The sequence below is a fragment of the Lytechinus variegatus genome, chromosome 6, assembly GCF_018143015.1.
Source record: "Lytechinus variegatus isolate NC3 chromosome 6, Lvar_3.0, whole genome shotgun sequence".
Taxonomy (NCBI): Eukaryota; Metazoa; Echinodermata; class Echinoidea; order Temnopleuroida; family Toxopneustidae; genus Lytechinus; species Lytechinus variegatus.
The window spans coordinates 46,919,839-46,940,945 of NC_054745.1; the positions used below are offsets into that span (position 1 = coordinate 46,919,839).

At 37.5% G+C, this 21,107-nt stretch overlaps 1 protein-coding gene across 1 annotated transcript; it reads right to left on the reverse strand.

The window, feature by feature from the left end:
- Window positions 1–4,561: 4,561 nt before the first annotated feature.
- LOC121417565 (leucine-rich repeat-containing protein 72-like) lies at window positions 4,562–18,362 on the reverse strand. The gene is made up of 6 exons (XM_041611302.1): window positions 18,236–18,362; window positions 12,630–12,836; window positions 11,919–12,057; window positions 7,705–7,794; window positions 5,756–5,951; window positions 4,562–4,996 (listed from the first exon to the last, which is right to left on the reverse strand). Exons 1-6 carry the CDS (start codon window positions 18,278–18,280, stop codon window positions 4,825–4,827), a joined length of 849 nt encoding a protein of 282 aa, XP_041467236.1. The 5' UTR covers window positions 18,281–18,362; the 3' UTR covers window positions 4,562–4,824.
- Window positions 18,363–21,107: the final 2,745 nt, after the last annotated feature.

Consider the following 21,107-nt stretch of genomic DNA (forward strand, 5'->3'; position numbering starts at 1 on the left):
AGCTAATGAATTTTTTAAAAAATGTGAAAAATTTGTAGATAAGCATGGATTTCTTTACGTGCAGAAATTGAATATTTTATTTGTATTTAGAATATTTTCTAAAAACAAGAGAAACCCATACATGGTTTTCCTCTAATTGGTATATATTATACTTTTGTATATTGTAATATTGTAGATTGATTGTGTGTATGTATTATGAAGGCCTTGATAAGAGTGGAATTATGTGTTTTTTGTAATTATACATAAACAGTAAAGAAATCAAGCTTTGATATAAGAAGAAAGAAATATAACAGTTGTGTTTTGTGCTTTTAATCCACAGATGGTTAGAAATGGAAGGGCTTTGAATATTGGAGAGGTGGAAGTGAAAAAAAGGGGAGAAGAAAACAGGAGAGAGAGGAGGTTAAAAGAGAGAGGGGAAGAAAAGAAGAAACAATTAGAGAGGGAGGAAGGAAAAGAGAAGGGGGGGAAGAATAAATTTTCCGAAGAATTAGTTTTGTTTTGTGCGTTTAATCCACAGATGGTCGAAAATGAAAGGGCATTGAATATTGGAGAGAGAGAGAGAGGTTAAAAAGAGAGGAGAGAAGAAAAGAAACAATTAGAGAATGAGAAAGGAAAAGGGAAAGAAGGGGGGGGAGAGAATAAATTTTCTGAAGAATTAGTTTTGTTTAGCATGTTTCATCCACAGAAGGTTGAAAATGGAAGGACATTGAATATTGGAGAGAGAGGTGGAAGTGAAAAAAAGGGGAGAAGATAACACGAGAGGGAAGGTTAAAAAAAGAGGAGAGGGGAAGAAAAGAAACAATTAGAGAATGAGAAAGGAAAAGGCGAAGAAGGGGGGAGAATAAATCTTAAAAAGAATTGAAGTTGTGTTTAGTGCGTTTCATCCACAGAAGGTTGAAAATGGAAGGACATTGAATATTGGAGAGAGAGAAGGTGGAAGTGAAAAAAAGGGGAGAAGATAACAGAGGGAAGGTTAAAAAGAGAGGAGAGGGGAAGAAAAGAAGGAACAATTAAAGAATGAGAAAGGAAAAGAGGAAGAAATGGTAGGGGGGAATGGGAAGAGTAAATTCCTATCCAAAGAGTCAGTGAACACCATTGACAAACTCGAGCTTTCTCTAAACGGAAAAATTGTGAGACTATCAAATAGTATTTTCAAACTTGTTACGGGGGTTATCAAGAAAAGATAGGAGCAAGCTTGAAGGGTTCCTTGCCCTACTGTGCTATCAACTTCATGCACAATAATAAGTGATATATTTTCCTCCATACTATTTCTTCCCTAAATGCGTGTTCACTCTAATCTCTGAGTACATTCCCGTAAGAAATCTCCGATCCTCTACTAATAAACAGCTAAATGTACAAAGAACGAATTTAACTCTGGGAGAAAAGGCATTTGCCTCATCAGCTCCATCTCTCTGGAATGCTCTTCCACTGAGGATCAGATCAGCAGAATCACTTGAAGCATTTAAAAAATACCTAAAATCTTATCTGTTTTCTTCTTATTTTTGTTAAATATTGTTAGCTAATTTCATTTATTCATGCACCCATACATATGCAAATTATTTTATCTGTAATTCCCAATCCCTCTGCGCCTCGGAATAGTTCACTAGATAGATGGCGCATAATAAATGCTGTGTTTATTATACACTCTCTCTTTAAAATAAAAAAATCTCTGTCCGTATCTCTATTCATAGCGATTTGTAATTATATCATTTGAATTATCTTTAGTGATCCTGTGGTTTTACATCCCATTCTCTCTGTAGACTGATTCTTTCACTCCATCTTTCACTCTCGTGAAAAGATTTGCAGTCTTTAAAAGTAACTCTCATCTTTTTTCCATTGCATAATAGTTATATCATTAATTATGGTAACTTTGTCATCCAATGGTATCTTTCATGGAATCCTTGATTTTGATTGGCTGATGAGCATTGTTACCATGGTAGTTACCAGTGGATGGCAAATTTACAATAGAAACTTTTCTGCAACAGGGCCAAGGTCTAATATCTAGAGCCTAGGATTGTTCCCAGTTTTGTGCAATATGGAAAACAGAAAGAACACAAAACAGAAAGAGCATTTCACTGCAAACATGATTTGTCTATCAATACTTGTTTGCAGTGTTTAGCATGGGCGAAAAAACCGAGGGGGGAACGTGTCCCGTACCAAAAAAATAGTAGGGGGGGGGTCCCCCATATACATCACTTCACAATCTAAATAATATGTATTTTGGACTAAATGACCTTACATTTTAGGTGGAAACCTTTTTTTTTTGCTTGTCAAATTTTCCAGGCCCTGGTCCCCACTCCTACCTTTGGGGACAGATTTCCACCCATGGGCCCGTATTCTGAAGTCGGGTTTAACTTGAACTCAGGTTTGAAGTTTTGAGGTTTGTGGTTTAAGTATGGATAGCCAATTGTTACATAAAACTACTTACAGTAGAGATATCATACTTCAGCTCATTTGGCTATCAAATCATTCATAATTGGCTAGGAAGTAAATAGATGATTGTCTTCACCATCGATGAATCAGGAAAGATGCAGTAAACATAAACATACAACTTTATAAAAATTTTGATACTTTTGGCTTCCCATACTTAAACCACAACTTTAAACCTGAGTTTCAGTTAAACCCAACTTCAGAATACGGGCCATGGTGTTTAGCATTTGTTTTCTAAGCTTCATCTGCATGGAAAATTACTATTGCTTGATGACATGTTTTGTGACAAAAGAACATGGAATGTGAAGTTTAGAACAATGAAGAAAAAAGAACAGACATTTTATAAAACAGAAAACTATGATCTCTAGCCTTAGCCTAAGAAAAGGCCACATATTTTGCATGGGTTATTCCAGATATTCCTAGATAAGGATAGAAGGTTCTCATGTAATACACTCTTTAAACTGAGAGAGAGAGAGGGGGGAAATAATACGTAGATGGCATGTCAAGAATGTAATGTAATGCAACAAAATGAATTCTCAAAATAGGTTTTCACTTCCAAATGTATAATTTTTGATTATGTACACATCTATCATTTATACATGCATTCAATCTTTAATACAGTTTATTTACAATTCTTACAGTTTAATTAAAATAAAACTGATTGTATAAATCTTCAAAAATCTGATTTAAAGTTTATTTACATTTAAGATATACATAATAAAACTTTTTCACACATTTAAACTAGATGAGATTCTTTACTTTGTCAAGGTGAAATTCATGTCACAGACTTCAAATGTATCTGAAGTATAGTAACTTTTGATTTGTTCAATAATCTTTAAAAAAAACCTATTCATAACCTCATGGAATTAGTGATCCACTTTACATGCCAGCAGGCGAGATTACCCCCCCCCCCCCCCCGCTGTCTTAGTAATAGAGTTCACAATAATTCATTTAAAGGTACTCTACATAGGAGCAGATAACTCGCCAAACTTACACAACTAAACAGTGCAGCAATAACAAGAGCGCCTTTGGAAGTCTTGCCTGCATTACGTGATTCAATATAGCAGCAGTTCTGACTTTGGAACAACTATAGAGTAATCATTCCCCCAAAACACCATTCATATGATCATAAAATACTATATTAGATAGCCAAGACAGATAACCAAGCGCGATTGGTCAATTGCGCGTCACGTGATATGATCAAAATCTGTGTATTTTCCCAGCCGGTCCACCTTCGATGAATATATTGACCAACTGGTCCGTGAATATATTGACCAACTGGTCCGTGAATATATTTTTCTATGTGTATGGCGCCCTCTTGTGGGTTAGATGTTACCAACTAAACGGAAATAAAATATGTGGGACTAAAGTATCTGAACTGGACTAGGCCTAAAACAAACTTGATTTGATTAGAAAAGGGCCATTCACTGCATTAGAGTAGTAGTAGACTAAAGTTACATCTAGATCTATACCAGTTCCATCAATCACTGTGACTATCGTAAACAACAGGCTGCACGCATCGTTAGGCCATTTTTATCTACATCATTAAAGGCTATCTAATATAACAGATATTGACTGATGGGATGTGTAAAAAAACATTCTTTGGACCGCCTAAAGGATTAATATTTTCCCTCGTGATCATATTTTATGAATAATTAAATATAACCCCTCGAGAAAATATAAATCCGGCGGTCCAAAGAATGTTTATATTACACACTCCATTAGTCAATATCTGTATAATATTCATTGACTCTAAAAGACATTTGACCTTGATCATGTGACCTAAGACGATCTGTCATACTTGATTACCCCAATTTCCACATTTCATGAACTTTATCCATAATTTATGATGGCCAAAGTTCATTGATCTTTAATGACCTATCAACTTGGTCACGTGACCTAAAAGTCATACAGGATGTTTACTGATACTTGATCACTCTTATGTCCAAGTTTCATGCACTAGATCCATATACTTTCCAAGTTTTGACATTTCAAAAAAATGAACCTCAGTTAAGATTTTGTATTCCCCAACATAAGCTAAATTCATTGACTCTAAATGACACAAGTGTGTTCTTGTCGTCCTCAGGAGAATTCTCCTGAGGACGACAAGAAAACACTTGTCGAAACGTCGAGATTGGGTGGTCCTTTTCAGGACAGACACTTGCCCAACAAAGATACATGGTGTACCGTGAAACCTCCTACACTATACTTTAGTTTTACTTCCTTAGATTTGGATGACAGATACTGATGAAATAATTTTTCACTCTTTCTTCTCATACAGCAAAATTTTGAAATGTTGTCAATATCCCAATGTACTTGGGGGAGTGATTCATCTCAATTAAAATCAATAGGAATATCAGAATAAATATACCAAGTCTGTCAAGAGTGTCTATGCTACCTAAACCTGACAGTTATAATCTCAGTCTGTTTGCTGCCCTCTATGTTCTTATTCATTCTTCTTTCCTCTGCCCTAGGTTTTTTAGACCAATCAAAGTGAGAGTATTCCATAATAGATCGTTGTACAGCTCTCTCTGCTACAGCTTCTTCAGGTGTTCCTCGTGGTGGACTGGAATGAGTACAAGTTCAAAATTCATCATAGGAAAATATGACCAGTATACAATACTTTTATGATCAGTACCAAACCAGATAAATTCTTTGTCTTTTTTATGATATTGTAAAGCATTTCTTCTGAAAATCTTTCCCTCATTTAAATTTGATCCCCATCAAATTAAAAAATATTAAACACTGATAAATGTTTGCACTTACATGTATAGACAGGATTACTAGTCTCTCAACTTTGGGGTAATTAATCATGATCCCTTTTAAGGAAATTCTTTGTAGTTTTAAATTCACCTCATAAAAGTAGACTGCTAAACTGTGATCCCTCAAATCCCACATATCTCAAGAACAACATTCTTCTCATAATTACTATTTAAAAGCTGAACACAAACTTATCAAAATAAATATTTATTAGACTGGGTTATAAAACATGGTGGGTGCGTCAGGTATAGTGGTTCTGACTTTCGTCTTTGAAACAGAGGGTCATGGGCTCAAATGGTAGCCATGGTGTTGTTTCCTTCAGCAAGAAATTCATCCACACTGGCTAGGATTCAAACCCATGACCCTCTGTTTGAAAGGCAAGAGCGAGAACCACTAGACCATGATGCACCCACAACATATCATATAAGATTGAGTTAAACATGATTTAAAAGCTGAAATCTTTATTATTTCTTTTGCTGAAAATTAATTTCCTGTGACTGTATTGTTGTTTTTTGGTGCATAGTATTTTACTGCCATGCCATGCACAAAATAATTGTATATTCACCTGCTAAAATGATTTGCTACTTCTTTATCAGACACCATACTAGCCAATGAGTGTCTAGATTCGCTGACCACGCCCTGGTCTTTAGCTCTCTGGGCGGGACCGTTACACCGACGCCCAAATGCAATCGTCTCTAACAGGGCCTGTCTCTCTTGCTGGTACAGCTTGGCTGCATCATCTCGCTCAGACTTCAAGATTTCTGAAATAGGGGAGGATGAAATTGATTGTGTGAATCTCTCTTGATAGCTGGTAGGTGTTTCAAGCAACTTTATGAACGACCGGAGATCCTTCCTTTGGAGCTAATTCAACACTGTCAATTTAGTACGCAAAATTTACGGATCACCAGTATTTTGTAAAGTTGCTCATAATTTCAAATAGTTTTAAGAAACGCACACCTGGTATGTACATCCCCAGGCATCTGATCAGACACTATAAAACAGAGCTGACTATTGCGTACAAACAATGCCACCCCTGAAATAGTAATGTATTCAAATTTCAACCCAGGCTGATCTGCCACTGCCCAAGACCCCTTATCTTTCTCTTTCCCTAGCACCACCCCACCCCCCTCTTTTCTCTTTTTCTATGTCTCCTATAAAAAGCACAATGCTAAATTTAGCATCCTGAGTACACCTTAATTTAAAACAGCGACCATTGACCCTTACATTGATGTTTGTTAATAACAATTAAACAGGATGTGCATAATACAGTCAGGTACTTTAATAGACAGATGATCTTTAATCAATTAATTCTTAAAACTAACATTTTAAGGAAGTAAACATTCATCATATGTTAGGATCATTGAAATGTAATGAGATACATAATTTCAAAGATTCTTCTCTAGATTATTTGTTAATTTTGTGGTGAAATGGGCATGCTTCAGTTCTGCTTCTTGTATTATAAAGACCTTATGAATGTTTAATAATTTTAAGTGTGCTAAGATGATACACAGGGGCGGAACCAGCCTTTGCCAATAGTGGGGGCCCAGAATTTTTTGTCAGCCATATTTTCCCCGATCGGCCGCTCGAAGATGATATTTTGATTCTTTGAAGGGGTAGTCCTAATATTAACTTTTTAGCTTTATTAATCAACATAGATATATAATATCATAATCCTTATTTGTATAATGCGAGCGCGAAGCGCGAGCTAATTTTTTTGGAAATCTTAAGTATTTTTTTCCTAAAAGTTGAACATTCTGGGCAATGTTTGTTTTCCTGAAAAAGATCTGTATGAAACTAAATCATTACTACGAACGCAAAGCACGAGCAGAAATAAACTGATGGAAAAGGTACCTGTTAAAGACTACATGTAGTTAGCGATGAAGACGTTATGTATTCAAAAATCAAATAATGCGAGCGCGAAGCGCGAGCTGAATTTTTTACATTTTTACCCGAAGAATGGAAATTCTAAGCACTTTTTTGTAAATTAAACAGAAAAAATGTATATAACTAAACAATTAATGCAAGCGCGAAGCGCGAGCGGAAAATATTGAGATTTAGACCTATACTGAACGAGACACTCTCTTCATGTTTGTAAATCATGAAAAGGATGAGTAATTGGGGATCTTCCGTACATTAATAATGCGAGGGCAAAGCGCGAGCTGAAAGTCTTCATATACGTTTTGAACTGATTGAAAAGGAACCTGTTAAGGTCTGCCAATTAGCCATGAAGACGTTATGTATTTCAACAAACAAATCATGCGAGCGCGAAGCGCGAGCTGAAAAATTTTGACATTTCTACATATAGAATGGAAAATTTTAATCAATTCTTTATAATCGTGAACAAGATAGCTATATAACTGAACAATTGATGCCAGCGCGAATATTAAATTGTTTCCTACTTTTGTACGCGCTATGGTACTTTTTGTTTTTAGCGCCTCTAAAGTGGACTTAATTTTTTCATTTAGTAGTTTTAATGAACTTACCTTGTCTATCTAGGAGTTTCAATGAACTTACCTTGTCTATCTAGGAGTTTCAATGATGGTACGTGATGAATGATGTAATGACGGTATTCTGCTTCCTGGGCCAAAGGATTCTGGGATAGGTCTGAAAATTAGAAATCAAAATCGTCCATGTATTAACAAAACAAGTCTAGGAGGACTATAAAATTAAAATTGATCATTTAATGACTAGATGTAATTCAATTTAAAGATTTCAATTTGATTTTATTAATGATTTTCCATAGATTTGAACCATTAGTGGAGCGTTGTGGCCCAGTGGATTAGTCTCCAGACTTTGAAACAGAGGGTCGTGAGTTCGAATCCCAGCCACGGCGTAATTTCCTTCGACAAGAAATTTATCCACATTGTGCTGCACTCAACCCAGGTGAGGTAAATGGGTACCTGGCAGGAATTTATTCCTTGAAATGCGTGTGAGCTGCAATCTTAGTAATTACTGCTGCCAAGCTACAGCTGGGGTAATAATATCCAAGTCCTTTGGAAGTGCATAGAGACATTATTCATAATTGTGATATGCGCTATACAAGAACTGTGTATTATTACTATCATTATTATTATGATATTATGAAATTTTTCATGATAAAAATCTGGAGCCATGACACATCGTGACTTTTTTCTTTCAAGTCTGGCACAAATTTCAAGATCAAATTTGCACCACGAAGGAGTTGTGACATTACCCAAACCATTGTGTGAGATGGCGAGGATTGATAAAGAGGAGCAAATAAACATGGCTACTTGTTAATACCCTCCAGACTGACTCTACTGAATTCATTCATTTACATGTATGTCCTCTAAGACCAAGCTCTGTATCATCAAAGTAATAGACATTATTAGACCGGGGGGGGGGGGGGGGGGGAGCTTATATACAGTGAGTCCCACAATAAAACAAAACCGAGATTTAGCAATGATTTATCATAACTTAATCAAAAATACAATAGACAAATGACCTACCATTTTAAAGCATAGAATCTCCTCTTTCATCTGAAATTTCTTTATAGATTATTTCTCATTCACGCAGGAGTGAGCAAAAACGATTTAAGGAAAGGATACAAAAAAGACATTTGGCAGGGAGTATCTGAATTTCAGAAAGAAAATCACATGCCAAAAAGTTCAATATCTGCTCTTTTATTTGATACCTTAATCGCAAAAAATGGTCAAGAAGTAAACAAGTTATCTTCCCTCAAAATAATGCTTGTATTTCCATAATTACAAAATAAACATGTTTTCATTGGTTTCCAAACAGAACCTATTCCAACCTATCGCATAGTTAACAAAGGACTTAATGCATGGCTGATCGTCAACAAAACGGAGTGTCGAGTGAGTATGAATGCGAGCCTGTAAAACCTCTTCATTTCATGAAATTATTGAAATTCAAGCTTTATTTCAAATAACCAGAACTGTGTTATTTCTTGACCATTTTCTGTCATTGAGGTATCAAATCAAAGAGCAGATATTGAACTTTCTTAAAATGTGGTTTTCTTTTTGAAACCCAGATACAGCCCGCCAAATGACTTTTAAGCTTTACAATGGTAGGTCATTTGTCTATTGTATTTGTGATTAAGTTATGATAAATCATCCATAAATCTCGATTTTTTTTTGTGGGATGCACTGTATATTGTTCACATAGATGAACAAATTAAATTCTTGCATACACTTTCAAGACATCTGTGACAGAATACGATAGCAGATGGGATGAGTTAAGATGGTTTTTCCAGTTACTTTGTATTTTACTTTTTTGATGCACTAAATGATTGACCGCGGAAGTGGTTTACAGAGCTGCTACACAACTCAAGCCTATAACCCTCCCTACTTCTCAGCTTTCTACTCCTTCTGGTTTACAGTCCTTTTAAGGACTACACTCATTTCAAAAAGAGTCTACTTCCCAACCTTCTCTTTCTTACCTTTCCATTTGACTTCTATTTCTATCCCTTTCCATCCCTCCAGGACGTTACACATGGTGTACCGTAAACCACTTCTACGAATGTTCATACCACCATCTATCCCTTTCCATCTCTGTCCCTCCAGGACGTTACACATGGTGTACCGTAAACCACTTCTACGAATGTTCATACCACCATCTATCCCTTTCCATCTCTGTCCCTCCAGGACGTTACACATGGTGTACCGTAAACCACTTCTACGAATGTTCATACCACCATCTATCCCTTTCCATCTCTGTTCCTCCAGGACGTTACACATGGTGTACCGTAAACCACTTCTGCGAATGTTCATACCACCATCTATCCCTTTCCATCTCTGTTCCTCCAGGACGTTACACATGGTGTACCGTAAACCATTTCTACGAATGTACATACCACCATCTATCCCTTTCCATCTCTGTTCCTCCAGGACGTTACACATGGTGTACCGTAAACCACTTCTACGAATGTTCATACCACCATCTATCCCTTTCCATCCCTGTCCCTCCAGGACGTTACACATGGTGTACCGTAAACCACTTCTACGAATGTTCATACCACCATCTATCCCTTTCCATCTCTGTCCCTCCAGGACGTTACACATGGTGTACCGTAAACCACTTCTACGAATGTTCATACCACCATCTATCCCTTTCCATCTCTGTTCCTCCAGGACGTTACACATGGTGTACCGTAAACCACTTCTACGAATGTACATACCACCATCTATCCCTTTCCATCTCTGTTCCTCCAGGACGTTACACATGGTGTACCGTAAACCACTTCTACGAATGTTCATACCACCATCTATCCCTTTCCATCCCTGTCCCTCCAGGACGTTACACATGGTGTACCGTAAACCACTTCTACGAATGTTCATACCACCATCTATCCCTTTCCATCTCTGTCCCTCCAGGACGTTACACATGGTGTACCGTAAACCACTTCTACGAATGTTCATACCACCATCTATCCCTTTCCATCTCTGTTCCTCCAGGACGTTACACATGGTGTACCGTAAACCACTTCTACGAATGTACATACCACCATCTATCCCTTTCCATCTCTGTTCCTCCAGGACGTTACACATGGTGTACCGTAAACCACTTCTACGAATGTTCATACCACCATCTATCCCTTTCCATCCCTGTCCCTCCAAGACGTTACACATGGTGTACCGTAAACCACTTCTACGAATGTTCATACCACCATCTATCCCTTTCCATCTCTGTCCCTCCAGGACGTTACACATGGTGTACCGTAAACCACTTCTACGAATGTTCATACCACCATCTATCCCTTTCCATCTCTGTTCCTCCAGGACGTTACACATGGTGTACCGTAAACCACTTCTACGAATGTACATACCACCATCTATCCCTTTCCATCTCTGTTCCTCCAGGACGTTACACATGGTGTACCGTAAACCACTTCTACGAATGTTCATACCACCATCTATCCCTTTCCATCTCTGTTCCTCCAGGACGTTACACATGGTGTACCGTAAACCACTTCTACGAATGTTCATACCACCATCTATCCCTTTCCATCTCTGTCCCTCCAGGACGTTACACATGGTGTATCGTAAACCACTTCTACGAATGTTCATACCACCATCTATCCCTTTCCATCTCTGTCCCTCCAGGACGTTACACATGGTGTACCGTAAACCACTTCTATGAATGTACATACCACCATCTATCCCTTTCCATCTCTGTTCCTCCAGGACGTTACACATGGTGTACCGTAAACCACTTCTACGAATGTTCATACCACCATCTATCCCTTTCCATCTCTGTTCCTCCAGGACGTTACACATGGTGTACCGTAAACCACTTCTACGAATGTTCATACCACCATCTATCCCTTTCCATCTCTGTTCCTCCAGGACGTTACACATGGTGTACCGTAAACCACTTCTACGAATGTTCATACCACCATCTATCCCTTTCCATCTCTGTCCCTCCAGGACGTTACACATGGTGTACCGTAAACCACTTCTACGAATGTTCATACCACCATCTATCCCTTTCCATCTCTGTCCCTCCAGGACGTTACACATGGTGTACCGTAAACCACTTCTACGAATGTTCATACCACCATCTATCCCTTTCCATCTCTGTCCCTCCAGGACGTTACACATGGTGTACCGTAAACCACTTCTACGAATGTTCATACCACCATCTATCCCTTTCCATCTCTGTCCCTCCAGGACGTTACACATGGTGTACCGAATGTAGAATACAACTTATCAAATCTTCAAGTTCTAACAAATCTTTATAACAATACTTACTGAGTGTATTTAATGCTTGCATAGCTTTCATTTCAGCTATAGTTTCTTCAAGATTGGTCAGCTGATTGTTATGTAACATCAAAACTTGAAGACTGGTTAATGGCTGAAGAAGACCTCCTACACTCACCAACTCATTGTCCTTGAAAAATCAAATATTGGTATAAAACATTACAGAAAAATATACTGTAATAATAATAACAATAATAAGAAAAATAATGTTGATAATAATATCATTATCAATAACAAAAACAAAACTAATAATTATTATTATTATAACAGAAATAATAATAAAATTAATAATACTAAAAATAACAACTTCTATTAAAATCAGCCATGAATGCTGTAGCCAAGAATACTTACGATTAGATCACCTGATTGGGCGACAATTACTAGTAATCTGATTTAGCTCACTTCTCATCTTGTAATATCTATATAGGCCTTATTGCCGCAGGCTACATGTCATCCATTTTATTATTTTGGTTCGAAATCAAAGGTGGGGGGGGGGGGGGCAGTCAAAGACATCTTGTAGAGTGACTTTATCAACAACTTTGAAGTGGTATACACACATTACACATAAGAGCCTTTGATAATTCAACATTTGTAATCCTTGGCTTAAATGCTGAATGCAAATATGTGGGTGTTCAAAAATTACAAATACAAAAATGACCAAAAAATTTCTGAAAAAATCCTTGTATGAACATATAGGCCTACCTGTAAATACAATTCTGTTATTCTGTAGTTGATTGATAGACAGTTAATCCTCCTTAGTTTGTTTCCATTCAGCCATAGACGATTGAGCATCCGATACTGACCCAAATCACATAAGTCTTGATCAGTAAGACCTTGGTTGCTAAGATACAGCTCTGTTACATCTAGGTCCTTCCTGATTTCCTGACTGTTCATCTGTTCTTCAATCAGCTGAAGAAGAAAGGCAAATAAAAATATTGAAAACAAATTGATAGCAATCTAAGGGAAGGGGGATGGGGGTCAAAGATGGAGAGACAACCAGAAACATTGAGTCTTCTCTCCTGCTCTTAAACTCAAGACATCCATCTCTTATTCACTGAAGTCTCTCTCTACTCAATCCTCTCATCCAGCAAAGTACCACTCAAGCTTTCTGGCTTACACTCATTTCCAAAAGATACTGTTTCTAACTTCCACTTTCTTAAATAACAAAAATTGAGTTGCCACTGAGGTATTATGTCCTCAATCCTCATTGTGATGATACAGACTCGTTTAGAGCTCGAAGACATAATAAATAATCAGAGTACAATCAGTCTAGGAACTAGTAGCCATGATGTTTATTGCTCTTCTAATATTCGCTTGCGCCGCATCACATCTTGCGCATAGTAACAATATAGATCTTGGATATATCACAACAGTCACAGGTTACACTGTCTCTACGTATGGGCTTCCAAATCTTATTGGTGAGTGGAGTTCAAGAGCAATGTACAGAGATTTGTTCAAGATTTTAACAATTCACTTTATCAACTCATGTTGACAGGGGTCTGAAAAGAAAGAATGCAAGTTTGGTTATGGATGGCCCAACATGACAAAATTCTTATCAATTCAACAATATTACTATTTCTGAATTAAAGGTATTAATCACCTTTATCAAATAATTTTTTAATTTGTCATTTTCCATGCTTAATAATTGAATGATCTAGCCCTCATATTTTCCAATATAATTCAAAATTTTTGATTTTATAATAGTATCTTTTCCACATTTAGAAGCCCTTTCTGCATATCATACATGAATAACGTAGTCCCGAGGGACCACTTCCATTGACGAGTGGATACCATGCGTGACCATGGGGTCTCGAAAAGCACCCTAAACAAGCATTTTCAATATTCTGATAATGCACCCCTTGAACAAGTATTGGTGTGTGAAACCCTACCCTTAACAGGCATTGGAAATAAAACGATACTCTTGGCAAGTATTCCCTGATAAATGAACCCCTAAACAAGTACAGCGATATTTTAATTGTTTCATACGGACGTCGGTTTTACCTTTACCTACATAATTGGGTTTAGTACGGCCCCACCTCCCACACCTCGCGTAAGTCAGACTCTAAGCACGTATAGTGTTAACTGTTGGGGCAAAAAGTGCATCCTTTATTTTTTAGTCTTTTTGCCCTCACAAATCTGGCCCTAAACATGTAGCTTTTCTAGCGAAATAGATACTCTTTTTTCATTTAGTGTTTTTGACACCCTTATTACGTTATGTACGTACATGTAACATGCCCTATCTTAAAAAAGACATCTTTTTAATTGTTTTTTTGGTCGCGCATGGTATCCACTCATCTGTGCCACCATGAAAAAAGTTTCTACCAAAAAGTTATAACAGGTCCGGAGGTGCCATAACTTTCAGTCAGGTTGTTGTTCCAATCTAGAATGTTGCACAAAAAAGTAGTGGAAGAAGGAACTTTTTCTTCTACTAAAGTATACTATCTTGCATATTCAATGAATCAATGCGAAGAACAGCGGTGTAACAGGGGTCGGTGGCCAGAGCCAGAAATTTCCCAGTCATATCATGGTATGTACATACGTAATGGTGTAATAAGGCAACAACTTTGAGAGGGTCAGGTATTGCGTATCAGGCAGAATTTATTTCTTAAAATAAAGTTACGAGCAAGCGAAGCGAGCGAGCAAAAATTTTGACATTCTTAATACGAAAAGTCAATTTTGTGATAGATTTTGATGTGATATCCAGAGAATAACATATTTCACTCTTGTCTCTTTCCATTCATTTTTTTGTGGTCTGTATACCACTGTGAAAAGGATTATTTGCGGCAAATAGCCTGATCCATAGAGTATACGAGGGGGGAGTACAAATGGCGCGTGTGCTAAAAAGATGCTTGATATAAGTTCCAAGTGTGTGAGCAAAGCGAGCGAGAAAAATTCACCTTTTCATGAGATATATTCAATATCCTACACTTTTCCTTTGCTTTTCTTTCCTCCTTTTTTGTTCTTGTTTGTAGAAGTTTTGGGGACCATGGCCCAACCCTTCCATATTCAAATACGACAGTGCAATGCGGTTGGGGTCCAGGGCGGAGCCCCCGAAACTTTTGATATCACAGCCATTCAAACCTCGAATATACAGAATAGCTTTTACACAACACACTTATTCAACCCAGTTGAACCAAATATTTTGAGGGGGCAAAAGATAGCAATGTGGGAAAATTTGTAAAAAGTCGCCAGCGAGCTGGAAAAAAAATTGCCTGATGAAATTGAAACCTCTGATGCACTGTCACATACACACTCATTAACATACAAAGGTCACCCATTACCTATCATTAGCACTGCGAGTAGGATGACTCATGCCATCACAACATTAATACATGTACTGACATAACAAAATCTCACTTCATTACCCCTCCTTACTATCTGGGTACCGTAAAACAAAGGGCAGCAAATTAATTGCTATATGAAATGGCCTAATCAGATAATTGTTGCATGTGCATTTTGCTCCATAGACCGACAAGGAATTAGAATTGTTCTTTCAAATTAGCGATTAATCTCTAACCTTCGTGTTACTTACAGAGCCCCGGGGCCGATTGCACGAAAGGGTCTTTCCAAGGACCGTCTTTCGTGTCGCCCATCTTTTATCATACGCTATAAGCGGGGTGTTTCTGAAATTTATGATAAAGAATAAGATTCGTTAGCTTGCTTTTAAATCAAATTTTATACAATTTCATGATATATCACATCATTTTATAAATACATATTTTGTTTATTTTAACGGACGAATGAAATATGTTTGCAGATGATTTATTTAAAATGAGTTTCACATGGCGCATCATAAAAGATGGGCGACACGAAAGATGGTCCTTGCAAAGACCCTTTCGTGCAATCGGCCCCTGGTCCACTGCACTGGTCCATCAATCTAGAATAAAATTGCTTTCACTTTTTTTCAGATTGGTTTTGAATTAAAATTATAAATTACAAGCTAATGACAAATGTTACTTCAGTTTGCAGAGTTAATAATTTAAATTAAAAAGGAGAACTTGTCTTTTGCCATGGGCAGGCAGGCCTGGCCTGGACATACCGGTAGTTCATTATAATGATGGGGGGACCTAAAGCTACGCACTTTGTTTTCAAACAATAAAAACTGTCCCAATTTTAATATTTCAACAAATTATATTTCACTAATTTGTGGCAAACATTCTAAATATCATTAGCCAAGTAGAAAATATCACAAAACTCACTAATACGAAAATCTCGTCGTGTTTTTCGAACACCTCTTGATTTCGCCGCCCGATGTAGAAGGGGTCCTAAAGCTACGCACTCGATTTATCATGCAAAAAAATAGTATTTCCTGTGCCTCAATTTCTAAAATATATTCAAATTATTATAGGATAAAATAAAATTAAAGCGAATATAACTCCGAACTTCCTAACAGTTGTTGGTTTTCTCTGCATTTAGAGATTTACTGCTGCCTCTGTAGAAAAAAATTAATAGGAAATGTTCATCACTCTGCAGTCACAGTTCCACACACAGAGTGCGCATTTGCCATTGAAAACTGCATGCGCGATGATCACTAAGGAATGCTTGTCTAGGATGCTCTATTAACGGTTGCTACATGGGAGTGATAGTACTAGCAGATGACGTTGCTCTTATCAGTACATGCCCTCGTGAACTCCAATCAATGCTGGACCTCACCTTCAATTATTCCTGTGCCTGGAGATATAAAATTAATCCACAAAAAAGTGCCGTAGTAGTAATAAACAAAAAAACATCAACCAGTGTAAGTTCAATCGAGTGGAAAATGGGAGGAATGACGATCAAGGAAAGCAGAGAGCACCCACACCTTGGCATAATAAAAAGCAATTGTAATATTGATCACACCAATGACATCATATCAAAGGGATATAACACCTTCTTCTCGCTTACTGGAACAAAGCAAGGAACTCTACGCCTGCTGCCACCAATATGTACTCATCTTTGGAAAATGTTCTGCATACCAAGAATGCTATATGGGATTCAGATTATCCAACTTACCAACTACATGCTGTCCCGTCTGAACAAGGCTCAATCTTTTCTTTTTAAAAGAGTGCTTGGTTTGCCAAGGAGTGCGGCTGACGAAATTGTTTATTTATTGCTAGATATCCTTCCAATGGATAAGCGAATCGACTATGAAATTCTTCTCTTACTTGGGCAATATGCAAGCCTTTCAGACGAGCGCACTGAAAGAAGAATCCTATTGAATGGTATAGCAAACAATACACCATTGGTAAGACGCTGGATAAAAATTCTCAATAGTTATGAGCTTCCAAGTCTCACTAACATCCTTAGAGAGCGCATTCCATATAAAGTATGGAAGAAGCTAGCAATGGGAAAAATTTATAAACAACACTATGCAGCCCTTGAAATTGCAGTTGCTAAAAAATCTTCTCTAAGTCTATGGTCGGGCATGACCCAACGTAATAAAAAGAATTATTACCCAAAGCAAGTCTCCAGCCCTCTCTTGAGGGAAGCTATATCCATCAGAGCTCAATTATCCTGCAGTACATACCCAACGAATAGAAGATTATTCTCTCTGAATCAAAGTACCACAACGTCCTGCAAGTTCTGCCACTCCGAAGTGGAAAGCGTTGTACATTTTGTTGGAGAATGCCCAGCGTTTAGCACACACAGGAAAACACTTCTACACTTAATAAAAGAAGACGAGGAACTGCAGTATTTTTCTGTGTATTTCAATGATCAAGAACCTCAACAATTTACCGCTTCCGTCCTGTTTCTACCTGACGTCGAATTAGCAGATTCCTCCAGAAACGACCTTAACCTACTTGTCTTAAATTTCTTGCATAAGATTCACCTCTCTCGATCTACCTTACTCTCACGTCAAAATATGTAACGCTACCATTAATGCAGTATCAAACTGCGGATCTCCGATACAGCGGAGGAAGGATACAGAAGAAGAAGAAGAAGAAGGTGCGTAGCTTTAGGACCCGCGCAGCTTTAGGACCCCCTACCATAGTTTTATACTCAGTCTCAGTAAGCTTTGCCTTATAAGTTATACCGGTACGTTATTTTAGAATTCTATCTAATTCTAAACTCCATAAACACGCTAAACTCGTCAAGCCAGGCGTGGATTGGATTGTGATCTTCCCCCATTCACGCTCGGCCCGTTGCTAACGGGCCGGGCGTGAATGGGGTAAGATCGGGTAGGTTTAGGCCCAGGCTACCGGCTAGCAACTGCTTTAGTACATGCATCGCGGCCGATAAACGATATTATGAGGCACGCGATTTCTCAACTGTGGTTATTTGATTCGTAACTCACTTGTAATGCTTATAAAATGAAAAAGAAATAATACCTCTTTGGTCTTCGATTTAGTAGCGTCCACCATTTCCTTCGTCATTAATACAGGTAATAATATTAGCAGAGTAAAATGAGGTCGCGTCGAGGTTCGTCAACGATCTCGAACCGGGAATTTGTTGTTTGTTGACAAGCTAAAGAATTGAATGGAAAAGATATCCTACTTGTGTCATGCTCATTTACGCACTATGCACAAAGCACGGGTTGTGGTGTCTCTCGCATACCATATCCTTCAATTTAGTGCCCCCATCCCCATGTCACGGTGATAATTGAAAACGGTCCCCGCCCGCCCCTATAGTAATTAATTATTACAAAGGTAAGTGCACATACTTGCCAAAAAAGAAGCAATAATCATTCAGACAATCGCACTGATAGCTCACCAGAGTGGGTTTAAGTTAAATCAATCACACCCATATCATTTAAAACAGCTGGGCCCCGGCCGATCGAGCTGTTCTTTTTAGATAATCATTTTGTTTGGATATATGATTGCCATTCAGAACTAAATTATCTAAGTCATCCTTTCCTCTCAGAATTCCGCTTATGAGAGGGATTCAGGGTATGTCAATTAACTCTTAACATGCCACACCTCATTTACATGTATATCAAAAACTTGTAGATTTTCTTTTTACTGAAAAATCCTTGCTTGTGCCACTGAGAAGTTGACCCACAGACACATTCAAGGAAAATTGATATTTTCCAAAGCCTAATTATAATGACATTGAATTATTACGACTGACCACGTACGCTGTACGGGTTGAGTTAATTTCCCAACCCTAACCTCAATGTCATGGAAAAAACTATTCTTAGTGCGTTTCTGGTCTGCATGGTGTCCACCTTAATATGCAATATAATCGACCCCGACTCGGACCCCCTACAAATTATTTAAGGAAACTATCTTTGAGATTGTAAAATGATAATTACAAAGCACGAAAGAGTCGATGTTTTTTTTAGAATACAACCAGGAGAGGATCCAAGACTTTCCAAGGGGGAGGGCAAATTTTTGAGAAGCAAAAAACAAGGTCTTCAGCCACAAATAAAGGATATTTCGTACCAGAAAAAAATTACAAGCCAAAAAATGGAAAAAAATGCATTTTTACATTACAATTTTTCTTTTTAATTTTGCTTCTCAAGGGGGGGGGGCACATGCCGCCTGTGCCCCCCTGGATCCGTGCCTGAATACAACTAAAAATGATAACAATTAAATATTAAGTAAACTAAGTTCAGCTTTGTTGGAGATTACATGCCACGTTAGGCCTACTTTGGCAATACAGCAATTCTAGTCTCTGTAATTTATTTCCCCCTTAATTAACCCATCAAATATTCTAGCAGTATTATTTTCAAATTATTCAAACGAAGCATGGGAAGTTAGGAAGCAGCTTTTAAAAATATAAGTGGCATTCATGACCTAACGGCTGAATAAAGTTAAGCACAAAAAGAGAGAACATTTTTCAAATACAGCAGGAGGAATAAGGCTTGCCCTAACAGCTTAAAGTCTGGATCATAAATCTTGTCATCATTATGAAAATTAATGTTTCAGTGGGATTTTTTTTACCAGACGGGGTAAGGTGTTGCTTGGCACTGCTGCATAGCCCACCACCAAGGGGGGGGGGGGGATATGTTTGAGGGTACCATGCAGGGGCGGATCCCGAGGAAAATTTGACAAGCAAAAAATATCAATAATAAAATAAACGTCATCGCTTAAAAAAGGGGGACAAAGGCGATTGCCGGGCCCCAAATTTTATCTTTTATCTAAAAATTTCCTCAAAATTCACCAAAAGTATATGCATCAAATTCTTCAAATTGATGACAAGATGAAAAATAGTTTAATCTCAATAAAATTAATTACATGCACTTGAACAGCAATATCATTGATGAAATCCGAGATAACATTATTTTTGATAATGATATCCAAAGCAGTGGCGTACCGTGGGTCACGGCATGCTGGGAGGGGGGGGGGAGCACTAGATTTGTTTTAGTGATTATACATTTTAAGGACTTTCCCATTAAACGGATATGTATCTTATTAAATCAAATAATGCGAGCGCGAAGCGCGAGCTGAAAAAAAAGGTTCAGACCTAAAAGAGGGATATTATGAGCAAATGTTTGCAACCATGATAGTACCTGACTCACTAAACAAACAATGCGAGCCAGAGCTCATTTTTTTATATATTGGCCCGAAAAGGGAAATTTTAAGGGCTATTTCTTAAAGGAATTCATGAAGGGCATATAATTTATGTCTCATCATAGTCATCTAATGCGAGCGCCAAGCGCATGCTGTTAAAATAACACATAAACACATGTAGCACTTATTGTATATCGTTGATTTTCATTATATTGAATAGACTTTTACTTTCTCATTATCGGGCACACACGAATGGTCTTGTTTGTTTGTTTTATTTCCGTAATCAGATTAAGAAAATATACAATATACAACATACAATAACGGAGGATCACCCAATTCAGCTGTATTTGCAAAATACATGCTGTTCTTCCTTGGGGTCCTAGTCTTGTCATAATAGCTCTATATCAAAGCTTTTGCTATAATAATGATCTTCACCATTATCATGATTATAATCTCGGATCTTTCATATACAACCTTAATAAAAATGAACTACCAGGCCTATATGTTTACAAGAAATTCATCACTACCCTACAAGATCTGCTGGACTTTTACAACAAGAACAATATTTACCAACAGACTTTTCATATCCTCTGTCATCAAACTTGGAACTCACTTTCACAAGCTTTACGAAATAAGCCTATTTACAATTCAAAGTTTCAATAGAGCGTTTGGAAAAAATCTCACTATTATAAACAGCCTACTTATATTTTTTTTCTGCTCTTTTATATTCTCCCACTCTCAATTTATT

Coding starts and splice junctions, on each gene's coding strand:
- LOC121417565 (XM_041611302.1), bottom strand. CDS start 18,280: ATGACGAAGGAAATGGTGGACGCTACTAAATCGAAGACCAAAGAG. Junction 12,837..18,235: donor CTAAATCGAAGACCAAAGAG/GTATTATTTCTT, acceptor TTTCTTCTTCAG/CTGATTGAAGAACAGATGAA. Junction 7,795..11,918: donor GCAAGCATTAAATACACTCA/GTAAGTATTGTT, acceptor TCTAATTTTCAG/ACCTATCCCAGAATCCTTTG.